Here is a 14,634-nt window from a genome sequence, read left to right as displayed (position 1 = left end):
GAGAGAGACGGGAAGCCTCTGGAAGGCTTTGACAGGAGGGGTTTACATTTCAACCAGGTCCAGCTGGTTGCTGTGATGATCAGGTAGCAAAGAGGTGGAGGCAGAGATGGGAACAAGAGAGCATCTAGTAGATTATTTCAATAATCCAGGCATAGTTGAATGGGGGCACTCCAACCAGTCCGGTAGAAGCAAGAGAGGCAGCTGGCTTTTGTTTATATTTGCAAACAGAGTCAATAGGATTGACAGACTGTGGGTGCGAAAAAAAGAATAATGAGAGTTGACCTCACGTTCATGGACCTGCGCAACTGTTGGAACGGAGCTGCTGGGATGGGGAAGGGTCCAGCGCGGAGTGAGCCGGGCTGAGGCAGCAACTGGAGGTGGCTCCTGAGCCACCTCGGGGCTGGCGAGTACCTGCGGCCCTGCCCCCAAGGAAATGGCTGGAGAACTCCCGCTCCCAGCGTGCTCCGCGCGCCGGCCCGCGCGCCCGGGGGGCGGGTCCTGTGCGCGCGTGCGCCGAGGCGGAACGGGCTGGCGGGGGCGGCGAGGCGGTTCCTTCGAGCGCGCTAGTTTGTTCCGTGAAGGGAGTGAGAACGGTTAGGCGCTCTCGGCCACCTTCCCTTCCCCGGTAAGTGCGGCGGCGGTGGCGGTTGGCGCCGCCAGGTGGGGGACGGCCTCCGGACGAGAGTGCTGGCGCGCCTGGTGGCCCCATCTGGAACATTTCGAGCTCGCGGCCGTCGCCCCTCGGGGGCTGTTGGTCGCCTCCGTGAGGCGGTCGGTGTAAGCTTGGTGCTCGCGGGCCCGGCCGCCGGGGTTTCGCCCGCCTGGCGGATGGCGAGGCCGGAGTGAGGGAACGGGGCGGGCGGGGAGAGGCGAACCGCGGGGAGCCGTGAGGGGTCGCGCCGGGCCCCGGGGATGGCCACCGCGCAGCCCCGCGCACGCGCGCCAGGGGCGTGAACGATTGGAGCCTCAGGTGCCTTCGAATCCCAAACTCCGGGGGGACCTCGCTCCGAATTTCTGCGCTGGGACCGCTCGGTGTCTGTCGTGGACCCGGCCGGATTATCAACCCCCAGAAGACTTGGACTCTTAAACGTTTCTGTTTGCCCACGACTTGCAGCGTAGTGCTGTAGATACGACAGATAATGCCCACGGCCGTTTCTGGTCGGAAGTTACGGTGCTTGGGGCATTTCGGTCCTGCGGCGTGAGGTGCGATCGCTTATTGCACGCGGAGCCTGAGTAGTCCGGCAGGTCACGCTCGAAGGCTCGCGATGTGGGGACGCTGCTAAAAAGTGAGACGACTACCGACTCGTCACGGTGTCTCCGCAGCTGCCCGCTCGCAGAGCCAGGTTTGTACCCTGCCCTATGTGAATTCAAAACCAGAGGCTGTAGCCTAGACCGTCGAGCCACGTTACGGTGGGATCATACTGGTAGTCGTGGTGGCCCAGCCCGTGCGCGCCAGGCGTGAGGAGTAGACTGTTCACAGGAGAGCTGGAGGGGAGTGGAGGTTCTCTGGAAAACACACCCCCACACACACACACACCCACGCACACACACACCCACGCACACCCGCACACACACACCCCACACACACCCGCACACACCCACACCCACACACCCCCCCCACACACACACCCACGCGCACCCGCACACACACACCCCACACACACCCGCACACGCACACCCCCACACACCCGCACACGCACACCCCCCACACCCCACACACGCCCCCACACACACACCCGCGCACGCACACACACCCCCACACCCCACACACGCCCCCCCACGCACACACACACCCACGCACACCCGCACACACCCGCACACACACACCCCACACACACACCCACACACGCCCGCACACACACCCACACACACCCGCACACGCACACCCCACACACGCCCCCCCACACACACCCGCGCACGCACACACACCCCCACACCCCACACACGCCCCCCCACGCACACACACACCCACACACCCCGCGCACACACACCCACGCACACCCGCACACACACACCCGCGCACGCACACCCCCACACACGCCCCCCCACACACACCCACGCACACCACACACCCGCGCACACACACCCCCCACCCACGCACCCTACACACACACCCACGCACACCACACACCCACACACCCCACACACACCCCCCCCACACACACACACACACCACACACCCCCCCCCACACACACACCCACGCACACCACACACCCGCGCACACACCCCCCCACCCACGCACCCCCCACACACACCCACGCACACCACACCCACACACCCCACACCCCCCCCACACACACACCCACGCACACCACACACCCGCGCGCACACACACACCCCCCACCCACGCACCCCCCCCACACACCCACACACACCCGCACACGCACACCCCCCCACCCCACACACGCCCCCCACGCACACACACCCGCACACGCACACCCCACACACCCCACACACACACCCCACGCACACACACCCGCGCACGCACACCCCCCCGCCCCCCACACACACCCGCGCGCACACACACACACCCACGCACACCACACACCCGCACACACCCACACACACACACCCGCACACACACCCGCACCCGCACACACACCCCCACACCCCACACACGCCCCCCCACGCACACACACACCCACACACCCCGCGCGCACACACACCCCGCGCGCACACACACCCCGCGCACGCACACACGCGCGCGCACACACCCGCATGCACACACACACACACACACCCAAGTTGTTGAGGAGTAGTATTCTAGGCTAAGATAGTGGGTTGAATACGTGTATCTGATATTACTCCCTCCTGAAATCTCACCAGAATTACAGTAAAGAGGTTTTTTAAAAGACATACATCCAAATGATGGAGAGAATGGGAAAGGAAACAACGGCAGTAAAATATTGGGATCTGGAAAGCAGATGGTCTTCGCAAACGTTAGCCTAATTCTAAACCTGCAACAAGGCGTACTGTGGAACAGGTCTGTACAATCCACAGAAACTGGCAGCCCCAGACACCTTGAGAAGTGCCAATGAAGGAAATGGTGTTGGGGGCACAGGTGGAGGGCTTAAATAAAGCTTAAACTTAGGTGAAAGCTGTTCGAGAAGCAATTAGATGCCTACATCTCCTTCCCTATTTCACATTTTTGGGTGACTGCCTTTCTCCTAGTAGAAGGCAGGAGGCTATTCCCTTGAGAACATAAAACAGGCTCTTTGAACCAGGGGACCCCGGGCACACTTAATTATGGGGCTACATTTATGAAAGCAGGGACGCTTTGCACTCAGCAGTGTTCCCGCATGGCGAGCCTCCAAGAGTGACCTTCAGGACGACGCAGGCTCAGCTAGACTAATTCCCCTCAGGCTCAAATAAGAATTTTTCTACACGTACATACACATTTGTGGAAAGACAGACGATAAGTTGGTCACAGTGGTTGCTTCCGGGAAAGGAAAGGAACTAGGTGGCTGGGGGAGAAGGATGTGAGGAGACTTAACTAGTTACATTTTTGTTCTTTTAAAATTTTGTACCATATGCATATATTACCTATTCAAAGATCAGATGTATTCCTTAAAAAATATAATTTCAGATGAATATACCGTTTGATACAGCAGTTCCTCCCCCACAAATTTATTATATAGGTTTGTCTACATGAGAAAATAATTTAAGTACATGCCATTCGTCACAATATTTTAGCAAAAGATTGGAAACAATCTCAGTGTTCATTAATAGATAATGGTTGGTGAAATAAATTATGTACGACCTTTCTTGGAGTATATTGCAGCCATAAAATACAATGAAAGAAGCTCATTGTATAAAGAAAAGAGTAAGCACAAAGTGGATTTTAAGTGGTGGGGGATTCAGAAAAATATCGTGGGTTTATTTTTTTAAAAGGAGGGGTGTGTGTGTCTATATGTAGAAAATATCTGGAAAGATATGTAAGAAGCAGGTAATATTAGCTGACTTTGGAGAGGGGATCTGGATAACAAGGCAAAAGAGGAATAAGAGAGGCTTTTCACTGTATATTTTTGGTACCTTTGAACTTGAACCCTCTTCTTGTTATCCACTGAATGAATAAATAAATGTTAACAGGAAATAATAGATGAATAGTGGAGATCCTGATGTTGGTAATACCCGGAACAATAAAAGATCTCTTACAATAAGAAGGAATGCTGCATAACAATCCCCAAATCTCAGTGGCCTACATTTCCTGCTCTTGGTTCTTCAGGGGCTTAGATCTTGGCTGGATTAGGCTGGACTCCAACTTTAGTTTTGGGTTCGTATCTGCAACATGTATCTTTGTTCTGGGACCCAGGCAGAAAAAGCAAAAATACCTGGAACGTGCTCTTCTGATGGCTGAGGGTGGGAGTTCAAGGGGGGCTTCTTGAAATTTGCCCTGTTTCTGCTCAGAAGTGACACATTGCAACTTTTACATATGTTCCATTAGTTAAAGCAATGTCATATAGTCAAGCCCCAAGTCAATAGGGTAGAGATGTATGTACACTCCGCCTACTGGGAGGCTCTGCAAAGGCACCTAACAAAGGGTGTGGATATATACTTCTGTTGCAGGGTAGGAGGAGGAGTTGGGAAAGATAATGATAAAAGAAATGGGTTAATAGAAAAATACTCTGACATTAAATTGAAGATAGTTGGTTGAGAATAAAGATGCTTAGAAAAAAAGATATGCATGTATGCCAAAATACAGCATTCTACTTTGATACGAATTTTCTTAAGGTTTCCTTGTCAGGGTATCACACTGGCTTTTCTTACGTAATATCTGCCATCCCCACACCTGGCCCTGTAACCCAATTCTGAGTGCCCATGGTTTTAGGAAGTTTGAAAATAATGAAATAATGCACCTGTAAAGGCACTAGTTCTTAGAGAAGTAGTTCTAAATGTGTTTATTTCAGCTCCTGAATGTGTTCATTAATAGTTCTTATGTCATATCCATGTCTGCCAACCCACCTTTCACAAGAGAATCTTCTTTTCAGGGAGATGTCCTTTGCTTCTCAGATGTAATGCACTTTAAGTTTGTTATTCAACAGTGAAAATGAGTCATACAGAGGTAATACATATTTTCATATGTTCTGCATCTTCAGGGCTCCTTTTTTTTTTTTAAGTCATGTGGCTCCAGAGTAATTTTCTTATTTTGAACTTGTACTGTGAGAGACGGTATAGCATTAGTGGTTAAAGGAAGGACTTTTGGAGCAAACAGCCTGAGTTTAAATCCTAGCCACTAGCCTATATAGCTAGTGGCTGTATAACCGTGGGTACATTACTTAACCTGCTGTGCCTCTGTTTTCTCATCTATAAAAAGTACTTGCTTCATAGAATTATTAGGAAGGTTAAATAAGTTAATACATATAAAGCACTTATAGTAGTACCTGACACACAATAAGTACTTAAATATTAGCTATGTTAATATTGCTTTTTATTTGGAGACCATGTGAATCATGGGCCTCACAGAACAAACATAGTTATTTAGTTGTCTGAATAGGCAAGGAAGTAATTTTTGATCCCTTTATTCTCTTGAATTCCAGGTTAAATTAAAAATACCTTTTGGAAATAAATTACTAGATGCTGTTTGTTTGGTACCTAACAAGAGCTTAACATATGGAATAATTCTTACACATGGAGCGTCAGGAGATATGAACCTTCCTCATTTGATGTCACTGGCATCCCATCTTGCATCTCATGGTTTTTTTTGCCTGAGATTTACCTGTAAAGGCCTTAATATTGTACATAGAATTAAGGCATATAAATCAGTTTTGGTAAGAAAATTTCTTTATATTTACTTATAACAGAATTTTGTTTTAAAATTCTTAATACATTTAAGACAAATTCTATTAGCAGTCATTTGGTTTATTTTAAAAAGCTTTTAATGAATATTCTTAGAAACTCAACAGTACATGAAGGCTGTATAGTATATTTCTCTTTGCTCTCAGTTTCCGTGGAGATGAATGCTCACATCATAAATGTTCTTTCATGGTACTACCAAGGAAGCTATGATGTAATTTTCTTAATGGAATTATATAACTTCAGCATATAGTTCTGGATATTTGCCTACTATACTATGAATGTACAAATATAGCACAGTTTTGAAACTGTAAAATCCCTGGATAACACAAATTTGAAATTTTTTAAATCCAGATTATTTCAAACTTGCTAAGTTTTTCAGGGCTTTAAATTAGATTTTAGTACTATTCTGTATTGGTTGGAAGCTTTTACTGGCTGTTTTTTTTAATGTAATTCTTTAAAAATACTTTAGTACTTTAATTTTTTTTAGACAGGCCAAGTAGTTTTTTTTCTCATTTATTTGCCTGTGTTTACCCATACTACCTATGATTTGGTAGTGACAGCATGACCAGAAGAGCAAAGAACTGGTTACCTCTTTCAAGAAGAATCCCTTGAGATTTTATGGTTGTCTTTGCAAAGAGTTTTATACATTTCACTAATGATGAGAAATACTTGTTGGTTTTCCAGTGGAATATTTCATAGAAGAAGAACTGATAATTTTTTGGTTGGTTTTTCTAGAATTACCTAAAGACCTCAGGAGAATACAAACTGGCAGGTGTTTTCCTTGGTGGTAAGTTGCAATACTTGCTTTTAAATCTATTCATATTGATACAGGAATAGGTGATCAGGAATTAAAATTAATTGATGATAGGAAGCTAATTTAAGAATTTTTTGTTCTGGGGCACCTGGGTGGCTCAGTTGGTTAGGTCTCTGCCTTCGGCTCAGATCATGATCCCGGGGTCCTGGGATCGAGCCCCGCATCGGGCTCCCTGCTCAGCGGGAAGCCTGCTTCTCCCTCTCCCACTCCCTCTGCTTGTGTTCCCTCTCTTGCTGTCTCTCTCTTTGTCAAATAAATAAACAAAATCTTTAAAAAAAAAAAACAACTTTTTTTTTTGTTTTGGTAAGTCACTTTGTTGTATAACATCAAGGTACTTTATATATTTAAAGCAAATTTAAATCTCATAAATATGTACTGTAACCCAAAGAGCTCTTCTTTTATTTATATCCCTGAGTCACTGTTTCTCAAATGATTCTTCATAAGGATTGTCCTTACCCCTTACCTCAAGTATTCTTCAGGGGGAAAAAAAAAAAATTCCTTTTTTTTGACTTGGGATCAATTTTTAGCATTTCATGAAGCTATGGATGTCCATTATGGGTATTACAACTTGTTAATTGCCACCTTTTGGAGTTAAGTGATAGAGTCATGATGGATGAACAGTAAATGAAATCTAATTTGCCGTATTATCACTTCTATATATGAATGTTTATATTTCAAACTGAACTTAATTTTAATTGATTTTAGGTCGTTCAATGGGCTCAAGAGCAGCTGCTTCTGTAATGTGCCATATTGAGCCAGATGATGCTGATGATTTTGTTCGAGGTCTCATTTGTATTTCTTACCCACTGCACCATCCAAAGCAGCAACATAAACTTAGAGATGAAGATCTCTATCGTATAAAAGATCCTGTATTGTTTGTGTCAGGCTCAGCAGATGAAATGTGTGAAAAGGTGAATTATAACTTGATGTTTGCATAAATGAGAGAGTGAATGAAAGTGTCTTGGGAACAAGATGTTATCTGCAACTTTCAGTCTCTTTAAAAGGTCCTGATTGGACTCATGCTAATTTTGTGACTTAGTTACCTGTTGCTTTGGAGAACTGAAAAATATTAAGCATGCTGACAGAATTCATCTCCCTGGAAAGACTTGCTAAATGGATTGACTCTTATTGGGAATAAAAGATTAATACCTGAATTTTGTGATTTTGGGATTTATACTAGACCATACATTTGATTTATCATTTCAGCATTTAAGCAGATTCTTCTGTTTGTTATAAAAGTGACTCGAGAAAGAGTAACTTCTACATGTTACTATGTATTGTCAGTAATGAGTGCTTGATCTGTTCTGTGGTATTGCTGTATTTGAGAGATGTGGACTGCCACTTCTGTGGACATCTCTTTGCATATTCCATTGCCTTGAAAGTTGTCTGTAGGGCAGGTATTTAATGAACATTCAGTGAATGGATGCCAGCATAGGCGGTGCAGGGGAGAGGGAGGATCTTTATTAAACCCTGAAAGAGCGTTAGTCTAGCATCCTCTTCTTTTTTTCCTTTAGAACTTGTTGGAGAAAGTGGCACAGAAAATGCAAGCTCCCAATAAAATCCACTGGATTGAGAAGGCAAATCATTCCATGGCAGTGAAAGGACGGTCAACAAATGATGTTTTCAAAGAAATAAATACACAGATTTTGTTTTGGATCCAGGAAATCACTGAAATGGACAAGAAATAATTGTATTTAGCTAAAAGCTATGTTATTTTGAATACAGATACAGTTCATTTGATAAAGAACATCACACCTCTCAGCATTATGAGATATTTCAGATGAATTTAATGTTCTTTAATGTTTCCCCCATTTTTAAAACACGTTTTAATTGTGGAAATTAAGGTCCTTTATAAAATCATTTGAAAGCACTGTTGTATAAAGATGATGTACAAATATTGAAGGTGGTCTAAATATAATTTATTTTCATTAATATAGTTAAGTTTTGAAAGAAAATTAAACATTTGAATTTTGTTACAATGGAACTTTTGTCTTATTTGCTATGCAACTGAAAAAGTACTCTTAATTTTGCAGAGCAGTGTCTTTAAAAAAGGAAAACAACAGTTTACTGTGGTAAATTTAGTCAGTTTTATAGAATGTATGCATTCATTCACCTAATCTTTTAATCTCGCAGGATAGGAAGGAAGATACATTTTCAAATATGGGGACTCTGAACATTGTTTTTGTGATGAAGTAGCTTTCATTCAAGAAATGTTTCTTGAAGGCCTGTTACAGGCAAAGCCTGATTAGGTTTGTGAAGATGAGTAAATACTTAAGAGCTTAAATATAATGGAGGAACCTGATGTCTAGACCTCTCTCCAATTAAGGGGAGAAAGAAGTAAGAACTAAACCGTGGGACTAACATCTGTGCTGTATCTAGGCGGAGTTAGGGTACTTACTTTTGGCTTGGAAAGTTCAGTTAATACCCGGACTGGACTTGAGTGGTGTTGAGCTATATATTAAAAACATAGTGTCTGTATTTCCTACAAAGGGCACAAAATGTGATGGGGCTGATATATAAGTTTGTGGTAAAGGGTCGTTTTCTATAGTAAGGTATTAATTCTTTTTCCTGGCTTCTTTATACTCTAATATTGGGCCCTTCAGACAACCTCAGGGTGGCCTGAGCAGCTTATAGATTTTTGAGGTCCCTCATTCTTTCTCTGATGGAGTCAAGAGATTTTAATTATTTGTTAATTTTTTCTAAATAGTACATAACAGAAGCCTAGATAACAATGTCCAAATTGTTTTATGTTATAGAATGAAACTATGAAATCAAATTTTCCCTCAGTGTATAATAGTTACTTTTTGACTAAATTTCTCAAGGCCTAAATTTTTAAAAATAGTATTTATTTAATCATTGATTTACATTCAGAACTTTAAAACACTACTGATGTCAAAATATAAACATGTAAAAGACATCCAGAGCTGACAAATACAATCATAGTATATAAACAAGTATAAATCAATTGGGAAATATTAATACTGTAAATCAGAAGTAAAACTAATGGGAAAATGAAAAGGAAAACTTATTATAGAGCAGACCATAATATAAAAGTACAATGAAGAAATAAATTTAAAAGGTTACTAGCCAGGTTATATAGTTATAATATTCAAGTTTGCAAATTATAAAGTGTAGGCATGATATAGATGACCAAAAATACTATAACAAATACAGAGATAATGTAGGTCATTTAAAGTTGATTTTTTTTCCCTGAGTGGCCTGTGAGAAACTTCCTGATTGATGAAAAGGCTTGTCTTTTGAGAACTGTGTACCTAGTCAGGGGTGGGGAACATATAACTCCTAGAGAGAGATCAGGGATCTGTGTAAGGCTGAAATGAACATTTGTGAAAAGGTTCCGGCTGCTTTTCACAAATTTGCCATGTCTTGCAGGAAAAATGAGCAGCCCCTTCAAGTTTGAGATTATGGTCGAAGAGCTGTCCTGGCATCTCTGGTAGGCACCCCTGATTAATGGCACAACCGCTACCTAGACCAGTAGTTCTCAACTAGTGATTTTGCCCCCTAAGGGACATTTGACAGCCTCTGGAAACTTGGTTGGCACAATGGGGGTGGCGGTGCTACTGGCATCTGATAGGTAGAGGAAAGGGATGCCGCTAACAGTCTATAACACACAGGACCGCCAGCCATAACAAAGAAGTATCTGATCCAAAATGTCAGTAGTGTCCAGGTTGAGAACCTTGTCCTAGACAAACTTTAGCCGTGGGAATATCGTGAAATCCTTTCTCCCTTACCATTAGCTTTTCTACCCCCTTCCAAATCCATTTGCTTCCTTTAAGTTGCCAAGCCCTGGGTTTTCAGTCTCAAAGTCTGTTGTTTTATCCCCTCTTCTGTTTACACTGCCATCACTCTAATGTAGGCCTTTAGTAATTCTCATCTGCATAATTGCAGTAACCTAACTGATTTTCCTATTTTGTGGTCTCCTTGCTTCAACAAACCAATTTGACACCCTCAACTCAAAAACTGCTGATGGATCTCCAAAAGCGGCTTATATTAAGTCTTTAGGTCAAGGCTGTCCGCAATAGGGTGTATCAACTTTTTAGCGCATTTCCCCATACTCTGAACGTGTACAGCACAGTATTCCAGGTAACCTGGAGTATACAAAGTTTTGGAACAAAGTCTTTCTGCCTCCTCTTCCTGAAACTCTCTTGTTGGTCTTTGTTACCAAATCCTCCTCATCCTTTAAGACCCTTAAATTATTTTTCCCTCTTTACAGCTTTTTTTGAATTACCGCAACCAAGTATCCCTCCTTGGAACCCATATAATATCTTCCTCTCTTTGTTGTTAATCACACTCTGCCTTCTTAATACATTATTGGCATATTTGTGCCACATCATATATTAAATACTCCCATGTCAGGGAATGGTTTTTACTGATCTTTGTATCCATAGAGCACTTGTTAATTAGTTGTTCAGTGCCTTACATATTCATTATTCAGTATTTGTTGTTTTGAACTAAGATATTTAGAGGGAGAATTTTTAACCATTATGAGCAATCTCTGGTTTTGTATTGCTATTTTATACACCTATTATTGGGACTTTTTCCTGATACATAAAAAAAAAAGCCTAGTTCACAATGTCCAAAAAGTGTAAAGAATGTAACATTCATAGACATAATAGATTTTTTTAAAAACTTAGAATTTTTCGGGGTGCCTGGGTGGCTCAGTCTGTTAAGCGTCGCCTTCAGCTCAGGTCATGATCCCAGGGTCCTGGAATTGAGCCCCACGTCTGGCTCTGCTCAGTGGGAAATCTGCTTCTCCCTCTGCCTGCCGCTCCCCCTGCTTGTGCTCTCTCTCTCTCTCTCTCTCAAATAAATAAATTTTAAAAAAAAACTTAGAATTTTTTGGAGTGTTCTCTTATGGTGTCTATATTACTGTTAGTGATGGGGTTTCTCTGGTGTTCATTATTTTATTTTTTTATTGTCTTCATAATTTTTAAAAATAAATCCAGCTTAGCACTTTACTCGTATGCAGCGTACTTGAGATTGACATGGGAAGACGTTTCTGGTGTAAAGAACAGAGATGTCTGCTGAGAACTAGGTGATTGTACCTTTTTTAAAGTAGGCAAGTACATAGGTAACAAACATGCAAAGCCCTAATGGAGGATACTTTTTACCTCTACGTTCTTCCCCTTCAGCAGGAGTGGTACACAGAAGTTCCTTTTCAGTTCTTACAGAGCTGGTCTGTGGTATACAAATCAGGCATTCCGTGCCATAAAGCTCTGAAAGATCTAAGGAGCTCTGAAGCGTTAAAACATTGAATACAGTAGTTAACATTAAATGAATTCGAGAATGCCTGCTATCAGGCAAGAGAAATTGAGTATTTTGCTAGCTGCATTAAATTCTATAGAAAAACCCAGCAGAATAAATCACCCTGATTGTGTATGTGGATGGGGGCTCAAAGAGGCGGGTATACTTTATCCCAGAAAAATCCAGAGGAATTGCTGAAGTTTCTTCAAGAACTAATGAATGCCTGCCCTGCATTCTGGAGGGCTATCCTTTGCAAAGACAAACCCCAAGGTCATAGTTAAACCTAAGTAAAGATTGTAAATACCTGTAGGCTATACTCTGGTAGACTGAGAGACTAAAACTCTGAGGCTAGGATGTGTCACTGAGCTCATTATTTCCAATACCCCAGGAAGGTAAGAGCTCAATAAATCTTTCTTTCACTCAGTTATACTTAATATGACAGAAGAGACCTGAAGAGTTAACTCCATTGAAAAGAATATACTTCTTTCCTCAACCCACCTTGAATAAGTGAAGACAAAGAATCTTCAAAGAGAAAGTACTCTAAATCCAAGGTAGTGTTAACACTTTTTATTAATAATCTAGACTGTCTTGTGTTTGGACTGTAAACTTATACACCTACTCTCTAGACTTTGAGGGCAAGTGAGCGGTACTTAAAGCCGGCTCTACTCCATGCTGATTCTGACATCAGAAAGCCTCCCAGTAGCTGTTCCTTGGAATCACCAGAGACAGGGCGAAAAGGAATTCACCAGGAGACCATTCCAACATTTTTTTTTTAAAGATTTTATTTATTTGAGAGAGAGAATGAGAGAGAGAGAGCACATGAGAGGAGGGAGGGTCAGAGGGAGAAGCAGACTCACCGCTGAGCAGGGAGCCCGATGCGGGGCTCGATCCTAGGACCCTGGGACCATGACCTGAGCCCAAGGCAGACGCTTAACAGACCATTCCAAAATCTAACTTTGGTTTTCAGCATTAACAGTAGATTGTTAAGGAACATTGCTAACAGACCCCTCTAGCTAAAAGAATAAAATGAGACATCCTATTAAAAAAAAAATCAGGCAGGCCCATAAGAGACAAGCTATCATGTCCTACCTAGTGACGATGAGACATACTAAAAAATCATTTGGTATTTACCTGAAATTTAAACTGGGGCATTTAGTTTTATTTTTTTTGTTTTGTTTTTACTAAATCTGGCAAAACTACATATTTTCCTAATCACAAGCATAAAATACAGTATTCCTGGTGGGTTATGTCTAATTCAAATTTGTTCTGGAATTACAGGGTAGTAATCCAAGGGATTGTTTATAGAATTATTTTCTTTTTGTGAAATTAATAAAGGATTATTTAAAATTTTTAAATTAAACCAACAAAAACTAAAGCAGCATACATGTCTCACCAATGAACTTTAATTATTGCTAAAGTAAGTTGACATGAGCTCAGTTGAATACCCACTATGACACGTACCTCCCTTTACTTAGGCCCAGAGCAGGCCCTGCTGCACTTGGTCAAGACACGGAGCAGCACTGGAAGTTTTCTTCTGGCAGAGCATTGCATGTGGTTACAAGATGGGCATACCACCTTTTTGTGTTTTGGGGCATCCAAAATTGAAGACTTCAGAATGAGACATCAACCTATCTCACATATTACATAAAAATGTCAAAGCAATTTTATTTCTTTAAAAAAGCAGTGCAGAATAGACTGGAAGATAATACATTTTGGACATTGTGGGAACTTGTAGAGTCCTGGACTCAAAATGATTGGGTGGCAATCTTTTTTATAATTTTCCTAGGGATTATTGTTGAGATCATACTCATAAAGATCTGTACATCCTTTACTAAGAAGCCTGCACTTCCAGAAAAGGGTAGTTCAAGTGCCCAGGAGGTAAGAACAAATGGTTGATTTCTTTCTCTCCTATTTTTCAGAATCATACATAAGAATAACATAAAATTGTAGAACTTTGATATTTGGATTACTCCTCTAACATTTGTTTATTAATCTCCCTTGAAATAGAAGGAAGACAGTTGCCTGAAAAGCATGCAATTTGGTAAATATTATATAATTTCGTATTTTAATATAAAACTTGTTCAACCTGAGCCTCTCCTATTGGTGCTCTGACCTTTTTTTTTAATTCCCACTTATCTCTAGATAACTGTCCAATTCCTTCATCTTCAGAAGAAAGGTAAGTGATATATTTTGAAATTAAATGAAACAGGTTGGTTTTGTGCTATTCAAAATTGCATTTACATCTGAATTACAGAAAAGGATTTTCCATATATATAGAGGACCACAGCTACTTGACATCATAATTCAATCTAACATTGATTTTATTTTATTTTTTCATTTTTTAAAAATTGAAATTAATTTAGCCAACATATAGTATATCATTAGTTTCAGATGTAGAGTTCAGTTAATCATCAGTTGCATCGAACATTGATTTTAATGGTTGCTCTGTTCCAAGCTGTGTTAATATCTTTCATGTACTATTAAAATTATCCTTCCAAGTAGGTAGTATTATTGCTATTTTTACAAATGAGGAAAAAGTTTACTGAGGTTTAGTAACTTGCTTCCCTATCCAACCTCTCTCTCCTGTACACATGAATAAATTGTAACACCAGTTCTGATAACTCAGTTGAAAAAAATATCATTTAGCACCTACCTACTGTGAACCAAGCAAACCCTGAGCTAGGTATTGCAAGAGTGACATTCTGTTTATACAGTCAGAATCCATCAGCATCCCGAAGATATTCCAGTGCTAGGGATTAAA

The 14,634-nt window shown here is 42.0% G+C and overlaps 2 protein-coding genes across 5 annotated transcripts in view; both read left to right on the top strand.

Moving 5' to 3' along the window:
- The first annotated feature begins 537 nt into the window (after positions 1 to 537).
- TEX30 (testis expressed 30) lies at positions 538 to 8,531 on the top strand. 4 transcript variants are annotated; one of them, XM_028111998.2, is made up of 7 exons: positions 538 to 625; positions 1,115 to 1,343; positions 4,990 to 5,063; positions 5,539 to 5,769; positions 6,533 to 6,584; positions 7,317 to 7,522; positions 8,126 to 8,531. In XM_028111998.2, the coding sequence occupies exons 3-7, from the start codon at positions 5,049 to 5,051 to the stop codon at positions 8,297 to 8,299; spliced, it is 678 nt and encodes a 225-aa protein (XP_027967799.1). In that variant the 5' UTR covers positions 538 to 625; positions 1,115 to 1,343; positions 4,990 to 5,048; the 3' UTR covers positions 8,300 to 8,531. The 4 variants fall into 4 exon arrangements, with proteins under 4 accessions (XP_027967799.1, XP_027967798.1, XP_027967800.1 ...); XM_028111997.2 differs by lacking the exon at positions 1,115 to 1,343; XM_028111999.2 differs by lacking the exon at positions 4,990 to 5,063.
- A 4,992-nt stretch (positions 8,532 to 13,523) lies between these two features.
- The window catches only part of LRTM3 (leucine rich repeat transmembrane protein 3), a 28,392-nt gene continuing 27,281 nt past the window's right edge, over positions 13,524 to 14,634 (top strand). Inside the window, exons 1-3 of the mRNA XM_088022220.1 lie at positions 13,524 to 13,751; positions 13,881 to 13,914; positions 14,016 to 14,049. Coding sequence (XP_087878346.1) covers positions 13,524 to 13,751; positions 13,881 to 13,914; positions 14,016 to 14,049 — 296 coding nt within the window. The remainder of the gene's footprint in view (positions 13,752 to 13,880; positions 13,915 to 14,015; positions 14,050 to 14,634) is intronic.

Source organism: Eumetopias jubatus, unplaced genomic scaffold (genome assembly GCF_037043125.1).
Source record: "Eumetopias jubatus isolate StellerSeaLion01/CBP00866 unplaced genomic scaffold, mEumJub1_p1.0 scaffold_3, whole genome shotgun sequence".
Lineage (NCBI taxonomy): Eukaryota > Metazoa > Chordata > Mammalia > Carnivora > Otariidae > Eumetopias > Eumetopias jubatus.
Note: the sequence above shows the minus strand (reverse complement) of the source record. Positions and strands in the feature narration are given on the sequence as shown.

Excerpts from the sequence above, each read along its gene's own strand:
- TEX30 (XM_028111997.2), top strand. Across the intron at positions 5,770-6,532 it reads AGGCATATAAATCAGTTTTG|AATTACCTAAAGACCTCAGG; the intron begins GTAAGAAAATTT and ends TGGTTTTTCTAG. Across the intron at positions 7,523-8,125 it reads CAGATGAAATGTGTGAAAAG|AACTTGTTGGAGAAAGTGGC; the intron begins GTGAATTATAAC and ends TTTTTCCTTTAG.